Below are 24,330 nucleotides of genomic sequence, written 5' to 3'. Positions count from 1 at the left end.
ATGCTAACCTTCTGGTCTGTTCACAGGAGAACCGCTCTCATTGGTCTGGCTATTTTGGGACAAGTCAAGTTTATTGTCATCTGATTGTACAAGTACAACCTGACAAAACAGCGTTCTCTGGTCAACGGTGCAAAACATGCAGACACAATACATATATCGGACAAGTATTCATATATCCAAATAAATATGAATGTTGTTTCATGACTACAAGGCTTGGTCAGTGGGAGCAGTTCCTTTCGTCAAACAGCCTTCTCACTGCCCATGGGAAGAAGCTGTCCCTCAGTCCAGTGGTGCTGGCTCTGAGTGAAACACAAAAATCTGCAGACGCTGCGATTATAGTAATCGCACTGAAATGCTGGAGAAACTCAGCGCCCTTAGGAGGTAAAGATATAACCATAACCATATAACTATTATTCACGACATTTTGGGCCTGGGCCATTTTTCAATGGCTCAGATTCTGATACTCCAGCATCGCTTTCCCAATGGGAGTAGCTGAAAAATTCTGCGTGCAGGATGGAGGACGTCCTCAATTATTTTAAATAAATTTCAAATAAACTAACACCTCTTAAGTAGTACACTGCACCATGAAATGGCAAGAGCACTAACAGAGGACAGACATTCACACGAAGATCCTCGCAGAACCTCAGGAAAATTTATTTTTCAAAATATAGGGGGTAGTAACAAATCAGTGCATGTCCAAATTCCAGGTCCAAGTGAACAATAACAATCAGGTCTCCCTATGAAAAGTATAGTGAATGGTTGAATCACAGCCTGGTTTAGCAATACAAGAGCCCAGGAACACAGAAGGCTACAGAAGGTAGCAAACACAAAGCAGATCAATCACAAGGAGCCAACATCATAAATGACCCCATCGTCCTGGTCACAACCTCTTCTCAATTGGTCTTTTCAAACTACAGCCCTCCTAGGACCCGGGTGAGGTTACTGGGTAGTCGGCACCTCCCGGTCCTTTCAAAATGCAGGCGAACTTACCTGCTAAATCGATAACCCTGCGATTTAAGGGGGATCCTGCCCCTGCAATGGCGTGGTGAGTGACATGCCACAGACTCACCAGAAGTCCTGCCGAAGTCAAATCGCGCAGTTCTAAAGGCGGACAGGAGGGATCGATGGATGCTGGTCCTGCAACTACATGGTGCAATAACAAAGCAGACAAGTATTGTGAACATCGTCATCAGTTGTAAGCAGCAAGCAGTGGAGGAACAACAGCTTATATCCGCTGAGCAAATGAAGCTGCCAACGGTCTGCCTTGGTGATGCACACACACCAAGCGCAAACATCAACAGGTAAGCCATTCTGTTCTTTCAAATTGGCAGAGGAGGACACCCCGGTAAGTTTTCCCAGGTTCCCAGAACACCTCCGAGGTAAGTCTGGGATCCGAGTCGATTTTGACCAGGCTTGCCCAGTTAGGACCTTTCGAATTGCCTGATCCCCAGGTCATTAGCCAAGAAAGTTTCCCAGTTAGCCCCCATTTTATAGGACAATACTGTTAACTTCAGGTAGAAAACCAGCATCTCCTGGTTCAAGAACAGTTTCTTCCCAAGTGCCACCAGAATCTTGAACCTCCCCTCAGTGAGGTAGTCGTGGACTGTCTGCACTATCGCATGTCACATTTTTTGCACTCAAATCACTGTGAATATTCATTATGTCTTGTTGTACTGATCGTCTCCTTAAAGCAGGGGTTCCCAACCTGGGGTACATTTACCCCCAGTGGTACACTCGCACTTTTCAGGGAGTACATTGGGTCTGAGAGAATAACCACTACTGTACAATACATGGTGTTGTAATCTGCAGTCAGATTGCACAACGTCGATTTTTTTTAGATCTTAATTTTTAGGGGTACACAGGAACCTATAAAAATGCCCAAGGAATACAGAGGAACAAAAAGGTTGGGAACCCCTGCCTTAAAGGTATCTCTATTAGGGAACCCCTGCCTTAAAGGTATCTCTATTAGTCTCCCATTATAGATGCTTTACAAGTACCCATTCAGCTGCAGAATTTCAGGCACATACACATTGTACCACAACAAACTCACAATCAGAAACACTGGCAGAGGTACCACTGCATTAAATTGCTGACCAGCCCACGATTCAGTCCGCAAAACATTTCTGTATTTAGCCCAAAGGTATCACTTGAAAAATAAACTCAGTAAAACGAAATGCTGCTTTCGCATCAATAGATTTGGGGGTGGGGGGGGGGGTAAACTGAGGATATTTTAAAACTCCTTGACTGGCATTATCTACTTAGCGGGACCATCCCCCCACCCCACTCCACCCCCCCCCCACCCCACTCCACCCCCCCCACCCCACTCCACCCCCCCCACCCCACTCCACCCCCCCCCCACCCCATTCCACCCCTCCCACCCCCACCAAAGGGGAACTTTCAGTTTACAAAAGCATTTCCCTAATTGAAAGTACTTCTTTGTCTGTACCTTGGGGCATCCTGGAAAGGTTGGGGAAGGGAAGTCATTAAAAATTCTGCAGGAATGCAATAAGAAATAGTTTTGCAATGATTGCAAATATTAAAATGCAACTAGAACCGGGGGTGGGGTGAGTTACTGAAATATAACCCCAATGAAGGTGCTTCACTGTGGTCCACGTTACAATGGGACAGGGTCAAACCTCTGCCCAGTTAGTGACTGGGAGCATGACCTCCATCCCCCCTGAGCTTTATTTGGGTGGCTATCCCCCCGTGGCAAATGCAGCATTTGGCGTTACCAGTCCCGCTCCGCCGCCGCCGCTCCGAGTACCTTCATCCGGTACAAGCTCCTCAGGACATTGTTTTTCCTCCTCGCCACTGGGACCTTACTCCGGCCCGGCGCCATCTTCTCCCTCCAACCGCCGAGCTACGGCGCAAGCCCATTCGGTCCTGTCGACCCGCCCCCCACTCCCCTCTCCATTGGCTCCCTCCCGGCCCCGGCAGCCGCCCGCTATTGGTCGGCGACCGCCGTGTCAATCAGTTCGGCTTCTCCGAGCAGCGGCCCCTGCAGGACGGGGAGAGTGGCAGCCGCCAAGATGAGAAGGGGCCATTTATTGGCCTCCAGTCAAGCACATCAGGTTGTCCAGTGAACAGGACATTCAATTCTTATGGATTAATTTCTCTTGAAATTGCTTTTAAATTCAAACTGTACTTTCTACCGCAGCTCATTTAATGCAGCAAAGGTAAAGATATCTCACCAACGTTTTGGGCTTGAGCCCTTCATCGAGGTACCAGTTTATTGTTTTTTTACACCAATCACATTGAATGCAGACTTTTGCGTTTTATTCCTCTCTACCGCAGAGTTCTGGAGGGAATACTCCATCCGCAAGAGTTCTGGAGGGAATTCATCATCCGCAAGAGATCTGGAAGGAATTCTCCATCAGCAGGTTTCTGGAGGGAATTCTCCATCCGCGAGAGTTGTGGAGGGAATTCTCCATCTGCAAGAGTTCTGGAGGGAATTCTCCATCCGTAAGACTTCAGAAGGAAATTCTCCAACCGCAAGAGTTCAGGAGGGTATTCACCATCTGCAAGAGTTCTGGAGGGGATTCTCCATCCGCAAGAGTCCAGGAGGGAATTCTCCATCCACAAGAGTTGTGGAGGGGATTCTCCATCCGCAAGAGTTGTGGAGGGGATTCTCCATCGGCAAGAGTTCTGGAGGGAATTCTCCATCCGCAAGAGTTCTGGAGGGAATTCTTCATCCGCAAGAGTTGTGGAGGGTATTCTCCATCCACAAGAGTTCAGGAGGGAATTATCCATCCGCAAGAATTGTAGAGGTAATTCTCCATCCGCAAGAGTTCAGGAGGGTATTCTCCATCCGCAAGAGTTCTGGAGGTGATTCTCCATCCGCAAGAATTGTGGAGGGAATTCTCCATACGCAAGGGTTCAGGAGGGAATTCTCCATCCGTGAGAGTTCTGGAGGGAATTCTCCATCCACAAGAGTTCTGGAGGGAATTCTCCATCCGCGAGAGTTGTGGAAGGGAATTCTCCATACGCAAGGGTTCAGGAGGGAATTCTCCATCCGTGAGAGTTCTGGAGGGAATTCTCCATCCACAAGAGTTCTGGAGGGAATTCTCCATCCGCGAGAGTTGTGGAAGGGAATTCTCCATCCGTAGAGTTCTTGAGGGGATTCATCATACGCAGAGTTCTGGAAGAAATTCTCCATCCGCGAGCGTTGTGGAGGCGAATTCTCCATCTGCAGAGTTGTGGAGGGAATTGTCCATCTGCAGAGTTCTGGAGTGTGTAAAGTGCGTCAAAAGAACCAAAGACTTGTTGATCCAAACCAAGGCTTTTATTAACTAAAAGACTGGAGCATATCACAAGTAGGTTGACCAATCCAGAATTACCTGTTCTAGCTAGGAGCAATCCTTTAAGACCTGCCAGTAGGTGTGGCTACACTCTCAGCCAATCACAGTAATCCTACACTATAATCTGTACATATACACATTGGTGATAGAATCCGTACTATCACAGAGAGAATTCTCCATCCGCGTGAGTTCTAGAGGGGATTATCCATCTGCAAGAGTCGTGGAGGGGATTCTCCATCTGCGAGAAATAGAAACATAGAAGATAGGAGCAGGAGTAGGTAATTCGACCCTTTGAGCCTGCTCCGCCATTCAATGAGATCATGGCTGATCTTAAAGTTCAGTACCCCGTCCCCGCCTTCTCTCCGTAACCTTTAATACCCTTATACTAAAGAAATATATCTAATTCCCTCTTAAATATATTTAATGAACCTGCCTCTACTGCCCTCTGTGGCAATGAATTCCACAGATTCACCACCCTCTGGGTAAAGAAATTCCTCCTCATCTTGGTCCTAAATGGTTTGCCTATTATCCTCAAACCATGGCCCCGGGTTCTGGATTTTCCCATCATTGGAAACATCCCATCTGCATCCATTCTGTCCAGTCCTGCCAGAATTTTATAGGTCTCTATGAGATCCCCTCTCAATCTTCTAAACTCCAGCGAGTACAATCCCAATTTGCGCAATCTTTCCTCATCAGTCATTCCTGCCATTCCAGGTATCAGCCTGGTGAATCGCCTCTGCACTCCCTCCATTGCAAGAACATCCTTCCTTAGATAAGATGACCAAAACTGCACACAATACTCCAGGTGGGGTCTCACCAGAGTTCTGGAGGGAATTCTCCATCCTCGAGAGTTCTGGAGGGAATTCTCCATCCGTGAGAGTTCTGGAGGGGATTCTCCATCCACAGAGTTCTGGAGGGGATTCATCATACGCAGAGTTCTGAAGGAAATTCTCCATCCGCGAGCATTGTGGAGGCGAATTCTCCATCTGCAGTGTTGTGGAGGGAATTGTCCATCTGCAGAGTTCTGGAGGGTGTAAAGTGCGTCAAAAGAACCAAAGACTTGTTGATCCAAACAAAGGCTTTTATTAACTAAAAGACTGGAGCATATCACAAGTAGGTTGACCATTCCAGAATGACCTGCTCTGGCTAGGAGCAATCCTTTAAGACCTCCATCCATGAGAGTTGTGGAGGGAATTCTCCATCCATGAGAGTTGTGGAGTGTAGGTGTGGCTACACTCTCAGCCAATCACAGTCATCCTACACTACAATCTGTACATATACACATTGGTGATAGAATCCGTACTATTACAGAGGGAATTCTCCATCCGCGAGAGTTCTAGAGGGGATTATCCATCTGCAAGAGTCGTGGAGGAGATTCTCCATCCGCGAGAGATGTGGAGGGAATTCTCCATCCGCAAGAGTTGTGGAGGGAATTCTCCATCCGGATAGTTCTGGAGGGAATTCTCCATCCGTGAGAGTTGGGGAGGGAATTCTCCATCCGCGAGATTTAGGGAGGGAATTCTCCATCCGCGAGAGTTGTGGACGGAATTGTCCATCAACGAGAGTTCTGGAGGGAATTCTCCATCCGCGAGAGTTCTGGAGGGAATTCTCCATCTGGAAGAGTTCTGGAGGGAATTCTCCATCCGTGAGAGTTGTGGAGGGTATTCTGCATCCATGAGAGTTGTGGAGAGAATTCTCCATCTGTAGAGTTGTGGAGGGAATTCTCTATCCGTAAGAGTTGTGGAGGGAATTCTCCATCCATGAGAGTTGTGGAGGGAATTCTCCATCCATGAGAGTTGTGGAGGGAATTCTCCATCCATAGAGTTGTGGAGGGAATTCTCCATCCATGAGAGTTGTGGAGGGAATTCTCCATCCTTGAGAGTTGTGGAGGGAATTCTCCATCCATGAGAGTTGTGGAGGGAATTCTCCATCCATGAGAGTTGTGGAGGGAATTCTCCATCCATGAGAGTTATGGAGGAAATTCTCCATCTGCAGACTTCTGGAGGGAATTCTCCATCTGCGAGAGTTGTGGAGGGAATTCTCCATCCGTGAGAGTTCTGGAGGGAAATTCTCCATCCATGAGAGTTCTGGAGGGAATTCTCCATCTGCACGAGTTCTGGAGGGGAATTCTCCATCCGCAGAGTTGTGGAGGGAATTCTCCATCTGCAAGAATTGTGGAGGGAATTCTCCATCCCCGAGAGTTGAAGAGGGGAATTCTCCATCCGCGGGAATTGTGTCCGTATTCGAGGATGGCGTGCAGTGTGGTAACAGGCCACTGGTCCATGCCGCTCAATTTACACCCCATTAACCTACTTCCTCCCCCTCCCCGGTACATTTTGAGAAACTGGCATCCCCGGGGGAAACCCACTCAGACAAGGGGAGAACGTTCAAACTCCTTCAGACAGAGCAGGATTCGCACCCCGGTCTCGATCGCTGGTGCCGTAAAAGTGTCGTGCTAACCACTACACCATCCATGCTACCCCTCCTCAACCACATCCTATATCTGCTACCCTGAATCGTTTTTTAAAAATTTTTAATTTTTCACACTATGAACCATATCAACCAAAATATGTACAAGTGTTTCTCATTAAATTTACACAGTGGTCTTTTCTCCCCTTTTTTCCTCCTTTTTTCTCCCCTCTACCCACCCCCTCCAAAACTCATAAATAGTCAACATATACAATACAATAAAACCATAAAACAATATTTTCACACAAAGGAAAATAAACAAGAAAAATGCGTCATCTATTTATTACGCACCGAATCTCGTCATTTTGTCTTCTTATCATTTTCATTCTTATTTTAGAGGATGGAGTTCATAGGCAAGCTCTCTCTGATATATTCAATGTATGGTTCCCAAACTTGTTCAAACTTTGTGACTTTCTTTTTTCAATTATATGTTATTTTTTCCAATGGAATACATTTATTCATTTCCAAGTTCCATTGCTGTATTCTCAGGCTCTCTTCCATTTTCCAGGTTGACATTATACATTTTTTTGCTACAGCTGAGGCTATCATAATGATTTTTTTTTTCACTTTATCCAATTTGAGGCCTAATTCTCTACTTTTTACATTACTTAAAAGAAATATCTCTGGCTTTTTTGGTATTTTTTTTTGTAATTTTATTTAGTATCTGATCTAGTTCTTCCCAAAACGTATTCACTTTCATACATGCATGTAATGTTGTTTCCATTTCCTTCTTACAGCGAAAACATCTATTTGATAATGTTGAATTCCATTTTTTTAATTTTTGAGAAGTGATACATACCCTGTGTAACCAATTATACTGTATCATGCGTAACCTTGTGTTTATTGTATTCTTCATAGTTCCAGAACATAACTTTTCCCATGCTTCATTTTTTTATCTTTATGTTTAGATCCTTTTCCCACTTCTGCTTAGGTTTATAGTTTATTTCATTTTCCTTATCTTGCAGCTTAATGTACATGTTGGTTATAAATCTTTAAATTATCAGTGTGTCTGTAATCACATATTCAAAGCTGCTTCCTTCAGGTAATCTCAAGCTGTTTCTCAATTTATCCTTTAAATAAGCTTTCAATTGATGATATGCCAACATTGTACCATGAGTTATTCCAACTTCAACTATTCAAATGTTAATAAATTATTTCCCAAAAAACAATTTTCTATTCTTTTGATTCCTTTTCTCTCCCATTCTCTAAAGGAAAGGTTGTCTGTCTATTGTTAAAGGGATCAGCGGATTTTGCGTCAATAGTAATTTTGGTGTTTGATAATTTGTTTTTTTCTTTTCTAAATGGACCTTCTTCCATGTATTAAGTAAATGATGCAGTACTGGTGAGTTTTTATATTGCACCAGGTTTTCATTCCACTTATAAAGTATATGTTCCAGTACATTTTCCCTTATTTTATCTAGTTCTATCTTAGTCCAGTCTGGTTTTTCCCTTGTCTGGTAAAAATCTGATAAATTCCTTAATTGTGCGGCTCTATAATAATTTCTAAAATTTGGTAACTGCAAACCACCTTGATTATACCTCTCTGCTAATTTATCTAACGCTACCCTTGGATTCCTCCTTTTCCACAAGAATTTCCTTATTATTCTCTTTAGTTCCTTAAAGAATTTTTCTGTTAAAGGAATTGATAACATTTCAAATAAGTATTATATCCTTGGGAACATGTTCATTTTAATGTAGTTTACCCTCCCTATCAACATTAGCGGTAATTCTTTCCAATGTTCTAAGTCTTCCTGCAATTTCTTTATTAGTGGCTGATAATTTAGTTTGTACAAGTGGCTTAAGTTATTATCTAACCTGATCCCTAGGTATCGAATTGCTTGTGCTTGCCATTTAAATGGTGATTCTTTTTTAAATTCATTGGCATCACTTCACTTTTATTTGCGTTGATCTTGTACCCAGATATTTGTACCCCAATATTTCTCCATATTCCTTCAATTTCTTATGTAATTCTTTTACTGATACCTCTGGTTCTGTTAAGTATACTATGATGTCATCTGTAAATAAGCTGATTTTATACTCCTTCTACTTTATTTTTATCCCTTTTAATTTATTTTCTATTCTTATCAGTTCTGCCAAAGCTTCTATTGCTAAGGCGAACAATGAGGGGGGATAGTGAACATCCCTGTCTAGTTGACCTACTGAATTTAAAGTGACTCAATACATATCCATTTACTGTTACCTTCGCCAATGGTCCATTATACAATGCTTTCATCCAATTTATATATTTTTCTGGTAGATTGAACTTCTATAATACTTTAAATAAGTAATTCCACTCTACTCTGTCAAAGGCTTTTTCTGTGTCTAGAGCAACAGCCACTGTTAGTTTCTTATTTCCTTGAATTGCATGGATTAGATTAATAAGTTTGCAGACATTGTCCGTTGTTATTCTTTTCTTAATAAATCCAGTTCGATCTTGTTTTACTATTTTAGGGACACAATTGGCCAATCTGTTTGCTAATAATTTTGCTATTATCTTATAGTCTGAGTTAAGTAGAGATATTGGTCTATATGATGCTGGTGTTAATTCCTTCCCCGTCTTTGGAATTATTGTAATTATTGCTGTCTTACATGAACCTGGCAAGTTTTGTGTTTCTTCTATCTTGTTCATTACTTCCAAGAGAGGAGGAATTATTAACTCTTTAAATGTTTTATAAAATTCTATTGGGAATCCATCCTCTCCTGGTGTTTTATTGTTCGGCAGCTTTTTTTTAATATATCCTGTACTTCCTCTATTTCAAATGGTTTTATTAGTTTGTTTTGTTCCTCTTCTTGCAATTTCAGCTGGTCAATTTTAGCTAAAAATTTTATCATCTTTCCCCTCGTTCTCAGTTTGATACAATTGATCATAAAATTCCTTAAAATTTTCATTAAACTCTGTTGGGTTATATGTAATTTGTGATCCTTTTTCCTGGATGCCAGTATCATTCTTTTAGCTTGTTCTGCTTTAAGTTGCCAGGCTAATATTTTATGTTTTATCTCCCAGTTCGTAATACTTTTGCTTTGTTTTCATTATATTCTTCTCCACCTTGTACATTTGTAATGTTTCGTATTAAATTTTTTTGTCTGCCAATTCTCTCCTTTTCGTTATATCATTCCTTTTTACTAATTCCTTTTCTGTACTTACTATCTCCCTTTCCAACTGCTCTATTTCCTGATTGTAATCCTTTTTCATCTTAGTCACATAACTTATTATCTAACCTCTAATGAAGGCTTACATTGCGTCCCATAATGTAAATTATGATCCTGTGTTTATTTCAAAATATGTTTTAATTTGGCATTCAATAAACTCCCTAAATTTCTGTCTTTTAAGTAGCATGGAGTTTAACCTTCATCTATATGTTCTTGGTGGGATGTGCTCCAGTTCTATTGCTAATAATAGGGGTGAATGATCAAGCTTTATACTCAGTTTTCCTAACTCCCTTGAATATAGGCTGACACTTACAAGGATTTTCCTGCAGTCTGAAGTCAGTTTGAACCTGTTGGTGCTGATGGCAGGGAGCGCTCAGTGACAGGGCCACTGTCCCTCCCCAACCCCCGACCCCATGCTGGCTGTGGACACGGGGACCCGCGGCTGCTCAGTTATTGATGAGGAGTCATGTGATGGACTAGTAGCCGGTTGGGAAAACCAGCCCTCTCCAAGAAAATAGGAAAAAAGTTAGGAAAAAGCAAGGTATAACAAAAATAGAATATAAGAAATAGAAGATGACGATACAGAGAAGAGAAAGAAGATGGCTTCCAAGATGGAGAAAGTAAGAACAACTGGAAAAAAAAAGTTAAAAAGTCACTCGAGAAAAAAGAAGAAGGCCTTACCTGCACGAAGGAACGAGGAGCGTCCGACTCTCGAGGTCAGTGCCTGCCCTGCGGAGTTGCAACCCACCAGCCGGTGTACTACAAAAATGGCTCTCAGAGCCAAACAAAAGTGCGCAACTCTGCATGCGTGAGGAGTCAAAGGAGAAAGAGGACACTGGCGGGAGGGGGGCTCAGCAGAGGAGTGGGCTGTCAAAGATCGAGCAGCTGAGGGACGCCCGACACCAGGGCTCTCACCTGGAGAATGAGGAAGACAGCAGAAGAGGGAGCGATGAAACAGACGTGGAAGATAGATGGAGGGAAAACCGACAAGAGGACCAACGTCAGGAAGCACAACAGACGAGCTCCCCAGGAGGGGAGGACCAGCAACAAGAGGCCCAGCAAGAAAAGGCCCGACAAAGAGATACAAGCAGCTCATCAGGAAAAACAGAAGAGACACAGACACAAACACAGATACAGACACAGAAGAAGAGGAAGAAGAAGACCAAGATCTTCACAGAGAAATAGAAGGTAAAACTGATGGACAAAGAGAAATAAAAGGTAAAACTGATGAAGAGAATATAGATAAAGTCTTTTTTGAAGAACAAATGAGATCACTAAAAGAATGGTCGTCATTAGAGTTTAATGCAATTAAAATGAAAGAACAGAAGATAAAATGCAAAGATTAGAACTGGTAATGACAGAAATAGGGAAAATAGTAGAGAGTGTGGAAGAGCGAGAAACGCCTGTAGAAATGGAAGTAAATTACTTAAGAGAAAAATTGGAAGTGACAAAGAAATTAAAGAGACACAAGAGTTGTTATCTAGAAAATTGATATGTTGGAAAATTATAGTTGGCGACAACATAAAAATAATGGGCCTGAAGTAGGGTGAAGAAGGCACAGACATGAAGGAATTTATAAAAGGATGGATCCCGAAGGTCCTGGGATCGACAGAAATGCAGGAAGGAATGGAAATAGAAAGGGCACACAGAGCATTAGCTCCGAAACCACAGGCACATCAAAAACCAAGATCTGTCTTAGTAAAACTTTTGAGATACACGACAAGAGAAAATATACTGGAAAGGGCAAGGAATAAATTTAGAGAAGATAATAAACCATTGGAATGCAAGGGTCAAAAAATATTTTTTTTACCTAGACATAAGTTTTGAACTCTTAAAGAGGATGTAGGAGTTTAACACAGCGAAATAGATTTTATGGAAAAAAGGTTACAAATTCATATTAAGACATCCTGCCGTGCTTAAAATATTTATACCCAGGGAGCAAAACAGACTTTTCTCGGATCCAGAGAAAGCGCAAGAATTCGCAGAACGTTTGCAGAACAGGAGAAGAGATGATGTAAGAAGAATGAAGAATGGCAATAAAGTATATATAAAGATGCAAAAACAATGTACATGGAAAAGAGAAGGGAAGGAAGGGAGTAAGGGGGAGGGGAAGAAGAGAGAGAGCTTTGTTATATGTGTTTTTTTTTAAATGTGTTTTCTGGAGAAGGCTGGGTAGAGGGAGAATAACCGTCACTGCAAAATCAGTTGATGTTGCGAACAAGATCGGAATCCAAATGAAAAGGGGAGTTGTGGTTGCCCGGCAAGGGATATGGGATAATTCAGAGACGGGGGTATCTTTTGGGGTTAAGGTATTAGTGGATGTGGGAACTGCGGGGGTACTTTATGTCTTAAATGTATTGATGTACATTAAGTGTAATAAGAGAAAACTAAGAGATGAAAATGGGGAAAAGGGGGATGGAGGTGGTGAAGAGGTGGAAAAGAGGTGTATGCAAATATAAGATGGCCATGTTGAACTATATGACTATAAACATTAATGGAATATATAACCAAATTAAAAGGAAGAGGCTACTGAATTTATTGAAGAAGGAAAAAATAGATATAGCATTTGTGCAGGAAACGCATCTAACTGAAGTGGAACAGAACAAACTAAAGATAGACTGGGTAGGACACATAACGGCAGCATCCTATAATTCAAATGCTAGAGGTGTAGCCATCTTTCTTTTTTTTTTCTTTTCTTTTTTTCTTTGGCTTGGCTTCGCGGCGAAGATTTATGGAGGGGGTAAATGTCTACGTCAGCTGCAGGCTCGTTTGTGGCTGACAAGTCCGATGCAGGACAGGCAGACACGGTTGCAGCGGTTGCAGGGGAAAATTGGTTGGTTGGGGTTGGGTGTTGGGTTTTTCCTCCTTTGTCTTTTGTCAGTGAGGTGGGCTCTGCGGTCTTCTTCAAAGGAGGTTGCTGCCCGCCAAACTGTGAGGCGCCAAGAAGCATGGTTTGAGGGGATATCAGCCCACTGGCAGTGTAGCCATACTAGTTAACAAAAATGTACCAATCAAAATAGAGGAGGAAATAATAGATCCAGCAGGGAGGTACGCAATGATAAAGTGTCAGATATACTCAGAATTTTGGAATTTGCTCAATATATTTGTGCCTAACGAGGAGGATCAAAAGTTTATGCAGGATATTTTTTTGAAGATTGCAGACACACAAGGAAATATATTGATAGGAGGGGATTTTAACCTTAATTTGGACCCAATGATAAAAAAAGGATAAGGATAAAATAAAAATAAAGGAGAAGGAATATAAAATCAGTTTATTTGCAGATGACATCATAGTATACTTAACAGAACCAGAAATATCAATAAAGGAACTACATAAGAAATTGAAGGAATATGGAGAAATATCGAGCTACAAGATCAAATCAAATAAAAGTGAAGCGATGACAATGAATAATGCGGATTACACAGAGTTTAAAAAAGAATCACCATTTAAATGGCAAACATAAGCAATCCGATACCTAGGTATTAGATTAGATAATAATTTAGACCACCTATACAAATTAAATTATCAGCCATTAATGAAGAAATTACAGGATGACTTAGAACATTGGAAAGAATTGCCACTAACACTGATAGGAAGGGTAAATTGCATTAAAATGAATATCTTCCCAAGGATACAATACCTATTTCAATCATTACCAATTCCCTTAACAGAGAAATTCTTCAATGAACTAAAGAGAATAATAAGGAAATTCTTATGGAAAGGGGGGAAACCAAGGATAGCATTAGATAAATTAACAGAATGGTACAAACAAGGTGGTTTGCAGCTACCAAATTTTTAAAATTATTATAGAGCAGCAAAATTAAGATATCTATCAGATTTTTATCAAACAAGGGAAAAACCATATTGGACCAGGTTAGAGCTAGATAAAATAGGGGAGAAGGTACCAGAACATATACTTTATAAGTGGGATGAAAAACTGGTGCAATATAGAAGTTCACCAGTACTGCACCATTTACTCAACATTTGGAAGAAGATTCACGTAGAAAGGAAAAAAACAAATTACCAACTACCAAAATTATTATTGACACAAAATCAACTAATCCCTTTCACAATAGATAACCTTTCCTTTAGAGAATGGGACAGAAAATGAATTAAAAGAATAAAAAAATTTTTTTGGGAAATAATTTATTATCATTTGAACAAATGAAGTACAAATATGGAATAACTCATGGTACAATGTTTGCATATCATCAACTGAAAACCTACTTAAAGGACAAATTGGGAAGCAGACTGAGATTACCAGAAGGAAGCAGCTTTGAATATGTGATTTCAGAAGCAATGATAATAAAAAGATTTATAACAAACATGTATATCAAGCTGCAAGAGAAGGAAAATGATGAAATAAGCTATAAACCCAAACAAAAGTGGGAAAAAGATTTAAACATAAAGATAAAAAAATGAAATATGGGAAAAGTTATGCTGTGGAACTATGAAAAATATAATAAACACGAGGTTACGCATGATACAATATAATTGGTTATTCAGGTTATATATCACGCCCCAAAAGTTAAATAAATGGGACCCAACAGTATCAGATAGATGTTTTCGCTGTAAGAAGGAAACGGGAACAACAGTACATGCAATTTGGGCATGTGAGAAAGTGGAAAAGTTTTGGGAAGATCTAAATCAGGTATTAAATAAAATCACAAAAAGCAACATACCAAAAAATCCAGAGATCTTTCTTCTAAGTAATATAAGAAGAATTAGGCCTCAAACTGGATGAAGCACAAAAAAGATTTATTATGATAACCTTAGCTGTAGTAAAAAAATGTATAATGTCAACTTGGAAATCAGAAGAGAGCCTGAGAGTACAGCAATGGTACATGGAAATGAATAAATGTATTCCATTGCAAAAAATAACATACAATTTAAAAAATAAAGTCACATTATTTGAACAAATTTGGGAACCGTACATGAAGCACAACAGAGAGGACCTATCGCGGACCTCCACCCCCTAAAATGAAAGAATGAGAAAAAGACAAAATGAACTGACCCAGTGTGTAAAAGTAGATGACACAATTTTCTTGTTTATTTTCATTGTGTGATGACATTGTTTAATGGGTTTATTGTATTGTATATGTTGAACGTTTAATGGATTTGGAGGGGGTTGGGAAGGAGGGAGGGAAGGGAGGGGGAAAAAAGGGGAGAAAATGCCATTATGTATATTAAAGAGGGAAATGTTTGTGTGTGTTTTGATTAATATGGTTCATAGTGTGAAAAATTTTTTAAAATTTAAAAAAGGAGACCAGAACTGCACGCAGTGCTCCAGATGTGGCCTTGTTTTCTTTGGCTTGGCTTCGCGGACGAAGATTTATGGAGGGGGTAAATGTCCACGTCAGCTGTAGGCTCGTTTGTGGCTGACAAGTCCGATGCGGGACAGGCAGACACGATTGCAGCGGTTGCAAGGGAAAATTGGTTGGTTGGGGTTGGGTGTTGGGTTTTTCCTCCTTTGCCTTTTGTCAGTGAGGTGGGCTCTGCGGTCTTCTTCAAAGGAGGTTGCTGCCCGCCAAACTGTGAGGCGCCAAGATGCACGGTTTGAGGCGATATCAGCCCACTGGTGGTGGTCAATGTGGCAGGCACCAAGAGATTTCTTTAGGCAGTCCTTGTACCTTTTCTTTGGTGCACCTCTGTCACGGTGGCCAGTGGAGAGCTCGCCATATAACACGATCTTGGGAAGGCGATGGTCCTCCATTCTGGAGACGAGACCCACCCAGCGCAGCTGGATCTTCAGCAGAGTGGACTCGATGCCTTGTACTGTTACAGCATAACCTCCCTGCTCCTAAATGCAATCCATCTAGCAATGAGGTCAAACATTCCATTTAGGGGAGGAGTCACGTGATGGAGTAGTGGCCGGACGGTGAACTCCAGCCCTCTCCAGAAAAGTCGGGAAAAACAAGAGAAAATACAAAGGCACAGAAATACAAGTTAAAGAAAAGTGAGTATAAAGGTGGAAAGAAGATGGAGACAAAAGGAGAAAAATCAAAATCAACGGAAAGAAGAGAGGAAGAGAAGACAACGGAGGAAAAAGGTGAAGGCCTTACCTGTCCGAAGAGGCCCGCTGTGGAGAGAGGAGCCCGCTACCTCAGGTCGGTAGAAAAAGAACTACAACAATGGCTCACAGAGCCGAGTAAAAGTGCGCAACCGCGCATGCGCGACTCCTCGCGCATGCGCGATGCGCATGAAAAAAAACACACCGACGGGAGGGGGGACCAGCTGGGGAGTCGATCTCCACAGCCGGCAACGACAGCTGCAGAACACCTGCAGCAAGAAGAGACCACAGAAGACAATGGAAACAAGAAAGAAGAGGAGGAAAGGGCAGCAAAGAAACAACAGATGGTCAACCTAGAGGAAGAAGAAGAGGAAGAATACAGTGAAATAGATAAAGGGAAAGGCAAGGTAAAGGATATACTTGCTCTTGTTAGAGGATACATGGAGTCATTTAAAGAATGGCAAACACAGGAATTCAATGATTTAAGAAGAAGAATAAACAACACAGAAAAGAAAATAAATAAAATGGATATGACCTTAACAGAAATGGGGAAAAAAATGGACAAGATGGAAGAACGGGCAATAGCAGCAGAAATGGAGGTAGAAGACTTAAAAAAGAAATTGGAGGAATCTAATAAAAAAAACTAAAGAGACACAAGAATTACTAGCCCAAAAAATAGATATAATGGAAAATTATAACAGAAGAAATAACATAAAGATAGTGGGCCTTAAGGAAGATGAAGAAGGCAAGAATATGAGGGAGTTTATAAAAGAATGGATCCCTAAGGCCCTAGGATGTCCAGAACTACAGCAAGAAATGGAAATAGAAAGGGCACATAGAGCATTGGCCCCTAAACCACAACCACAACAAAAACCAAGATCTATTGTAGTAAAATTCCTAAGATATACTACAAGAGAAAAGGTACTGGAGAAGACAATGGAAAAAGTAAGAGAGGGCAACAAACCACTGGAGTATAAAGGGCAAAAAATCTTCATTTATCCAGATATAAGCTTTGAACTCCTAAAGAAGAGAAAAGAGTTCAATGCAGCAAAAGCGATTTTATGGAAGAAAGGATATAAATTTACACTGAAGCATCCTGCGGTATTGAAAATATTTATTCCAGGACAACAAAACAGACTATTCTCGGATCCAGAAGAAGCACGAAAATTTGCAGAACAATTACAAAAATAGACTGAGGGATGAAGACGGGTAATGAGAGCAAAAATTATCACGATTGATATGTATGTGGGTAAAGACAAAAATAGACTGAGGGATGAAGACGGGTAAGGAGGGTAAAAATGACCACGATTGATATGTATGCGGGTAAAGAGGTATAAGAGTGAATAGAGACAATGGGCATATGTGAAAGTATCTGTAATTAGAGGAAAACATAGAGAGTATAGACAAGAATTAATAAGGGAAGGTAATGGAATAGAGAGAATAAGGAGGGAATTAAAAGAGTGACCTTTGTGACATATAAAAAGCGAAATCTTTTCTGGGGGGGGCTGGGTGGGGGAAAAGAGCGGTCACTGCAAAATCAGTTGACGCTTGCGAGTGGATTCGCAAATCCAAATGGAGAGGGGAGATGTGGTTGTCCGACAAGGGATAAAGGGCAACTCAGGAGGGGAAGGGGAGATTGGGGATAAAGAAGATAGAAATAGGAGAATAAGGAAAATGTTGGATGTTGTAGGAATGTTGTCTGGTAAAGAGTTGAAAATAAGAAAACAGAAATGGAAAAGGAGGAAAGGTAATGATGGAAAAACGGAAAGAGAAGATAAACAAAATATAAAATGGCTACGCTGAACTATATGACTCTAAATATTAATGGAATACATAACCAAATTAAAAGGAAGAAACTACTAAATTTACTGAAAAAGGAAAAAATAGATATAGCATTTGTCCAAGAAACACACTTAACTGAATTGGAGCACAAGAAATTAAAGAGAGATTGGGTAGGACATGTAACAGCAGCATCGTATAATTCAAAAGCAAGAGGAGTGGCTATATTAATTAGCAAGAATGTGCCATTTAAAATAGAAGAGGAAATAATAGATCCAGCAGGGAGATATGTTATGATAAAATGTCAGATATATTCAGAGCTTTGGAATCTACTTAATATATATTCACCTAACGAAGAAGATCAAAAGTTTATGCAAGATATCTTTTTGAAGGTAGCTAATACGCAAGGGAACATACTAATAGGAGGGGATTTCAATCTGAATTTGGATCCAAATATGGATAAAACGGGGAAAAAAATTAACAGGAAGAACAAAGTAACCAAATTTATAATTAAATCAATGCAAGAAATGAAACTTGTGGACATATGGAGGAAACAAAACCCAAAAGAAAAGGAATACTCATACTACTCGACTAGACATAAAACATACTCAAGGATAGACCTATTCCTGTTATCAGCCCACATTCAAGGGAGAGTTAGGAAAACGGAATATAAAGCTAGACTATTATCGGACCACTCACCCCTGTTATTGGCAATAGAGCTAGAGGACATCCCTCCAAGAATGTATAGATGGAGATTAAACCCCATGCTACTTAAAAGACAGGATTTTAGAGAATTTATTGAAAAACAATTAAAAATGTACTTTGAAGTAAATACGGAATCAGTGGAAGATAAGTTTATACTATGGGACGCAATGAAAGCATTCATTAGAGGGCAAATAATAAGTTATGCAACCAAGATGAAGAAGGACTATAATCAGGAAACAGAGCAGTTGGAAAGGGAAATAATAAACATAGAAAAAAAATTAGCAATAAAGGAAGATACAACCAAAAGAAGAGAATTGGCGGATAAAAAAATAAAATATGAAACATTACAAACATATAAGGTGGAGAAGAATATAATGAAGACAAAACAGAAATATTATGAACTAGGGGAAAAAACACACAAAATCCTAGCATGGCAGCTTAAGACAGAGCAAACTAAGAAAATGGTATTGGCAACAAGGAAAAAAGACAAACAAATTACATATAATCCAAAAGAAATTAAGGAAAACTTCAGAGAATTCTATGAACAATTATACCGAACCGAAAACGAAGGGAAAGAAGGGAAAATAGATGAATTTTTGACTAAAATTGAACTACCAAAACTACAAATAGAGGAACAAAATAAATTAACAGAACCATTTGGAACAGTAGAAATACAAGAGATAATAAAAAATTTACCAAATAATAAGACACCAGGAGAGGATGGACTCCCAATAGAATTCTACAAAACATTTAAAGACCTAATAATACCGCCCCTCCTGGATGTAATCAACCAGATTGATGAGACACAAAACTTACCAGATTCATGTAAAACAGCAATAATTACAGTGATACTAAAACAAGGGAAAGATCCACTCTCACCAGCGTCATATAGACCAATATCTCTGCTAAACACAGATTATAAGATAATAGCTAAACTATTAGCGAACAGATTAGCAGAACAGGTACCGAAAATGGTAAATTTAGACCAAACTGGATTTATCAAAAAAAGACGCACAACAGACAATATTTGTAAATTTATTAACTTAATTCATGCAGTAGAAGGAAATAAAGCACCGGCAGTAGCAGTTGCTTTAGACGCAGAGAAGGCCTTCGACAGAGTAGAATGGAATTACTTGTTCAAAGTATTGCAAAAATTCAGTTTACCGGAGAAGTATATTAATTGGATTAAAGCATTATATAAGGGACCGTTAGCGAAAGTGACAGTAAATGGACATGTATCAAAGCAATTTAACTTAAGCAGGTCAACGCGGCAGGGATGCCCACTATCACCATTATTGTTTGCGCTAGCTATAGAACCACTAGCAGAATCGATAAGAAGAGATAATAATATAAAAGGAATAAAAATAAAAGACAGGGAATATAAAATCAGTCTGTTTGCGGATGATGTGATAGTGTACTTAACAGAACCAGAACTATCAATAAAAGAACTATATAAGAAATTGAAGGAATATGGAGAAGTGTCGGGATACAAGATAAACGTAAATAAAAGTGAAGCAATGCCTATGAATAACGCGGATTTCTCAAAATTTAAGGAGGAATCCCCATTCAGATGGCAAACGCAGGCAATAAGATACCTAGGTGTGCAAATAAACAAAAATCTAGGCCAATTATATAAACTCAATTACAATCCACTAATGAAAAAATTACAGGACGATTTAGAGCATTGGAAAGAGCTACCACTAACACTGATAGGAAGGATAAACTGTATTAAAATGAACATTTTTCCAAGGATACTATACTTATTTCAGGCATTGCCAATACAACTGACAGAAAAATTCTTCAAAGAGTTAAAGAAAATAATAAGGAGATTTTTATGGAGAGGGGGGAAACCGAGGATAGCACTAGATAAATTAACAGAATGGTATAAACAAGGAGGCTTACAATTGCCAAACTTCAAAAATTATTATAGAGCCGCACAATTAAGGTACCTATCAGATTTTTACCAAACAAGGGAAAAACCAGACTGGACGAGACTAGAATTAGATAAAATAGGGGAAAAGATACCTGAACACATATTATATAAATGGGACGAAAAATTGGTACAACATAGAACTTCTCCAGTATTACACCATCTCCTCAATATATGGAAGAAGATTCATGTAGAAAGAAATAAAATAAATTACCAAATACCAAAACTAATATTGACGCAAAATAAGCTACTCCCTTTTACAATAGACAACCTTGCCTTTAGAAAATGGGAAAAAAAAGGGATTAAAAGAATAGAAAATTGTTTTTCAGGAAGTAGATTCTTATCCTTTGAACAAATGAGAGATAAGTACAATATAACTGGAGATACAGCGCTGGCATATTACCAACTGAGATCCTACTTGAAAGATAAATTAGGAAGCAACTTGAGTTTACCAGAGGGAAGTAACCTTGAATATGTGATTACAGATACAATGTTAATCAAAAGATTTATAAAAAATATGTATATTAAACTGCAAGAAAAGGAAAATGAGGAAACAAATGGTAAATCTAAACAAAAATGGGAACAAGATTTAAATATAAAGATAAAAAAGGAAACATGGGAGAAGTTATGCTCTGGAACGATGAGAAATACAATAAAGACGAGGCTGCGTATGATACAATATAATTGGTTACACAGACTATACATTACACCGCAAAAGTTAAATAAATGGGACCCAACAGTATCTGATAGATGTTTTCGATGTAAAAAAGAAAGGGGAACAACAATTCATGCAATCTGGACATGTGGGAGAGTAGAAAAATTTTGGGATGATCTCAATCAGATATTAAATAAAATAACAGAAAACAATATACCAAAGAATCCAGAGATCTTTCTCCTAAGTAACATAAAAAATAAAGAATTTGGAATTGACTTGGAAGATGCACAAAAAAGATTTGTCAAGATAGCCCTAGCCGTAGCAAAAAAATGTATTATGTCAACCTGGAAATTGGAAGATAATTTGAAAATACAACAATGGTATATAGAAATGAATAAATGTATTCCATTAGAAAAAATAACATATAGTTTAAGAAATAATATTGAAATATTCGAACAAGTATGGGAGCCTTACATTAAATACAATAGCGAAAACCTACCGGGAACAAACATTACCTAAGTTGATGGAAGGAGAAGAAAAGAAAAGAATGGACTCAGTAGAATTTCTGGTGTATTTTTGTTGAATGACAACATTGTCTAACTGAATTAATGCAACCTAGATTGTATACCTAAAATGGATGAGAGGGCTTGGGAGGAGGGAGGGGGGAGGGAGAAAAAGTCACTGTAAATGTGTGGAAAAGAAAAAGTGTATATCATGGCTATTGTGATTTATGGTGTGAAAAATAAAAAATAAAAAAAAAACAAAAAAAAATAAAATAAAAAAAAAACACATTCCATTTAGCCTGCAAACCAACCTTTTGCAATTCAGGCACAGGCACTTCCAAGTCCTTCTGCACAGCAGCGTGCTGCAATCATTTGCCATTTAAATAATTCTCTGATCTTGCATTTTTCCTTCAACGTCACCTTTAGCAACATTATATTCCATCTGCCAGACCCCTTCCCCTTACTTAACATATCTATCTCTCTCTACACATCATCTGCACAATTTTCTTTTCCACTCAGTTTAATGTCATCAGCAAATTTAGATACACTACACTCAGTCCTCTCTTCCAGATCATTAATGTACTGTCCTACAGCGTCTGCAGACTTTCCTGTTTAAAACCTTATATTCTATCTTGGGAGTTTCTAGTGACTTCTGCAATTTCCGTGAACCCCGTCCCCCATTGTCTCTCTCTTTCCCTATCCCTCTGTATACTTTCCTCCCACTCCCCATCCCATTCCCTTTCTTCTCCTATCAGAGAGCTTGTAGCGGTAGCTACAAAGAGTGAAGTTGGAAAGAACCACACGCTGAGGTGTTTCAGTTTCAACTGTTTATTTGAAACCTGTGCACTGCTCTTTAAGGGTGAGCCTGTGCCACGCCACCATGTCGGCTGTGACATCATGACACAGCCGAAAGGGCACACACGATGGCCGAGGTCATGAGGAATCCCTGCCCCTGACAGCGCCATCTTAACGCGGCTGCTCCGCTACCGCGGCCGTCACATATGGAGCCGGTTCGCCTGCGTCGCGATGTGCTCCCTTTTCCGTCCTCTGCTCTTTACCCCAATCACCTCAGCTTTTTTCTCTTCTACCCTCCCACCTGTGTCAACCTATTACCTCTTACCTTTTAGCCTGTGCTTCACCCCTTCCCCTTCTTTCCTCTCCTCCTTCACCCCTCCTCCCACCTTTCTCTTCATGCATCTGCCTGTTTGTTTTTCTTATTCCTGACGCAGGGCCAAGGCCCAAAACTTTGGTCACCCTCACTGGTGTCACTGGAGGAGTGTGGACCGCACTGGGTGACACCATCAGAGGGGCTGACACCAAAATGACTGTCTATAAAATTTTTGTGTAGTGTTTCAGCAGAAATTTATTTTTTTATTTATAAAAATATCCCTGTAGTTAGTTATAGCAACAAAAACATTTTTTGTAAGCCCAGCTTACACGTATCAATGTACCTACAAGGCTAAAACTCGATACTCATTTACTTTTTGAACCTTCTAATGCCCTCCGGTGTGAGCTGTCAGTATTCCCCAATTACAATGACGCTTCAAATCACGTGGTTTCGTCTGCCTGCGCTGTTGTTTTCATTGGTGTTGGTGTTTTTATAGTTGCTGCTTTTGTCAAATTTTCTGGTGTTTTAGCTACAATATTTTGGTCATTAGAATTTGTGAACCAAGATCCATAACATTTTTTGACAATTAAGTTGTAATTAAAGGAAAAGAAGGAGAAAAATCAAAAAAGGTTTCCACTCAGTTACTAATAATGTTGTAGCTAATGATGTTGTAATTCAATGTACAAGGATTTTACTGAGCAATTTTGTTGTTAGCATTCATATTATCTAAGAAATATTACATTTAAATACTTTTAGGCTGTGCATATGATATTATATTTTAAAGGCATAATTTTAATTTTGCTGGTTGTTTATCTCACTACTATTGCCGTTACATTCAGTGATCGACGGGAATTACGATTAACGAGTAACATTAGTGCAAAAAACATTACTAAGGATTCTGTATGGTCTGGTACAGGAGGGGGTCCATGTGGGGGTGGGAGGGGTGTCACCAACCCTAGTGATGCTACTGGTCACCCTTTTCTATCGATGCTGTGTAACTTACTGAGTTTCTCCAGCACATTTGTATATTTTCCTATGCTGTACCCCTCTGTTAAGATTAATTTTGAAATGGCATCCATAGGGAAATAGATTGAATCCTTAAAACATGAATGACAGCTCCAACCGCCCAGGCTTTAAATGGCCTGTTAAAGGAGTTGATGGTGTTTTATTTTAAATCCTGAGACCGCAGGGTCTGGGCACACGATGGTGATGCCTGTGTTCTGCAGCGGCCACGAGGGGTTGCAGTCTCCGGGGAAGCGGACGACTGGCGCAGGGCACCAGGAAACAGGGAGACCGCCCCGTTATTGAGAAGGAGAAGCAGAGGAGACAATCCACGGGATAGTGATCATGGCGGCGGACCAGTGAGGGGCTCTGAGGTTGAAGAATGCGGGCTGTTGGTGACTCACGGCGAGGAATCCACTTAGGCCGTGGACTGCAGGCAACTGCGGTCAAGGGCTGCGGACTGCTGGAGATTGGCTCGAGACTGGCTGAAGGGGCACCAGGTTTTGGAACCAAGATGCGAGAGGGTGCTGAGGGTGCTGAAGGCTTCCTGAGCGTGTCAGAGGTGAGCATCTTGACGATTCAGAGGTGTCCGATGGTTTAAACTGAAGGCTGTGCGGCTGTGGGAGGCAAATCCACAGACACGGTGTCTCTAAGGGGACTCCATTTTGCTTCTCTTTCTGTAAGGGGAGCCTGGCAATTTCTGCTGATGGCGAATCTTTG

The 24,330-nt window shown here is 40.3% G+C and overlaps 1 protein-coding gene across 5 annotated transcripts in view; it reads right to left on the bottom strand.

Moving 5' to 3' along the window:
- The window catches only part of dcaf15 (DDB1 and CUL4 associated factor 15), a 34,072-nt gene extending 31,185 nt beyond the window's left edge, over positions 1-2,887 (bottom strand). For 4 of the 5 annotated variants that reach the window (XM_069927403.1, XM_069927408.1, XM_069927405.1 and 1 more), the window contains exon 1: positions 2,765-2,887. In XM_069927403.1, the coding sequence (XP_069783504.1) occupies positions 2,765-2,839 (75 nt within the window). In that variant the 5' untranslated portion in view covers positions 2,840-2,887. Of the gene's footprint in view, positions 1-1,069; positions 1,144-2,764 lie in introns of all 5 variants that reach the window. The other variant, XM_069927404.1, reaches the window with a different exon arrangement.
- Positions 2,888-24,330: the final 21,443 nt, after the last annotated feature.

This window comes from Narcine bancroftii, chromosome 3 (assembly GCF_036971445.1).
Source record: "Narcine bancroftii isolate sNarBan1 chromosome 3, sNarBan1.hap1, whole genome shotgun sequence".
NCBI lineage: Eukaryota > Metazoa > Chordata > Chondrichthyes > Torpediniformes > Narcinidae > Narcine > Narcine bancroftii.
Note: the sequence above shows the minus strand (reverse complement) of the source record. Positions and strands in the feature narration are given on the sequence as shown.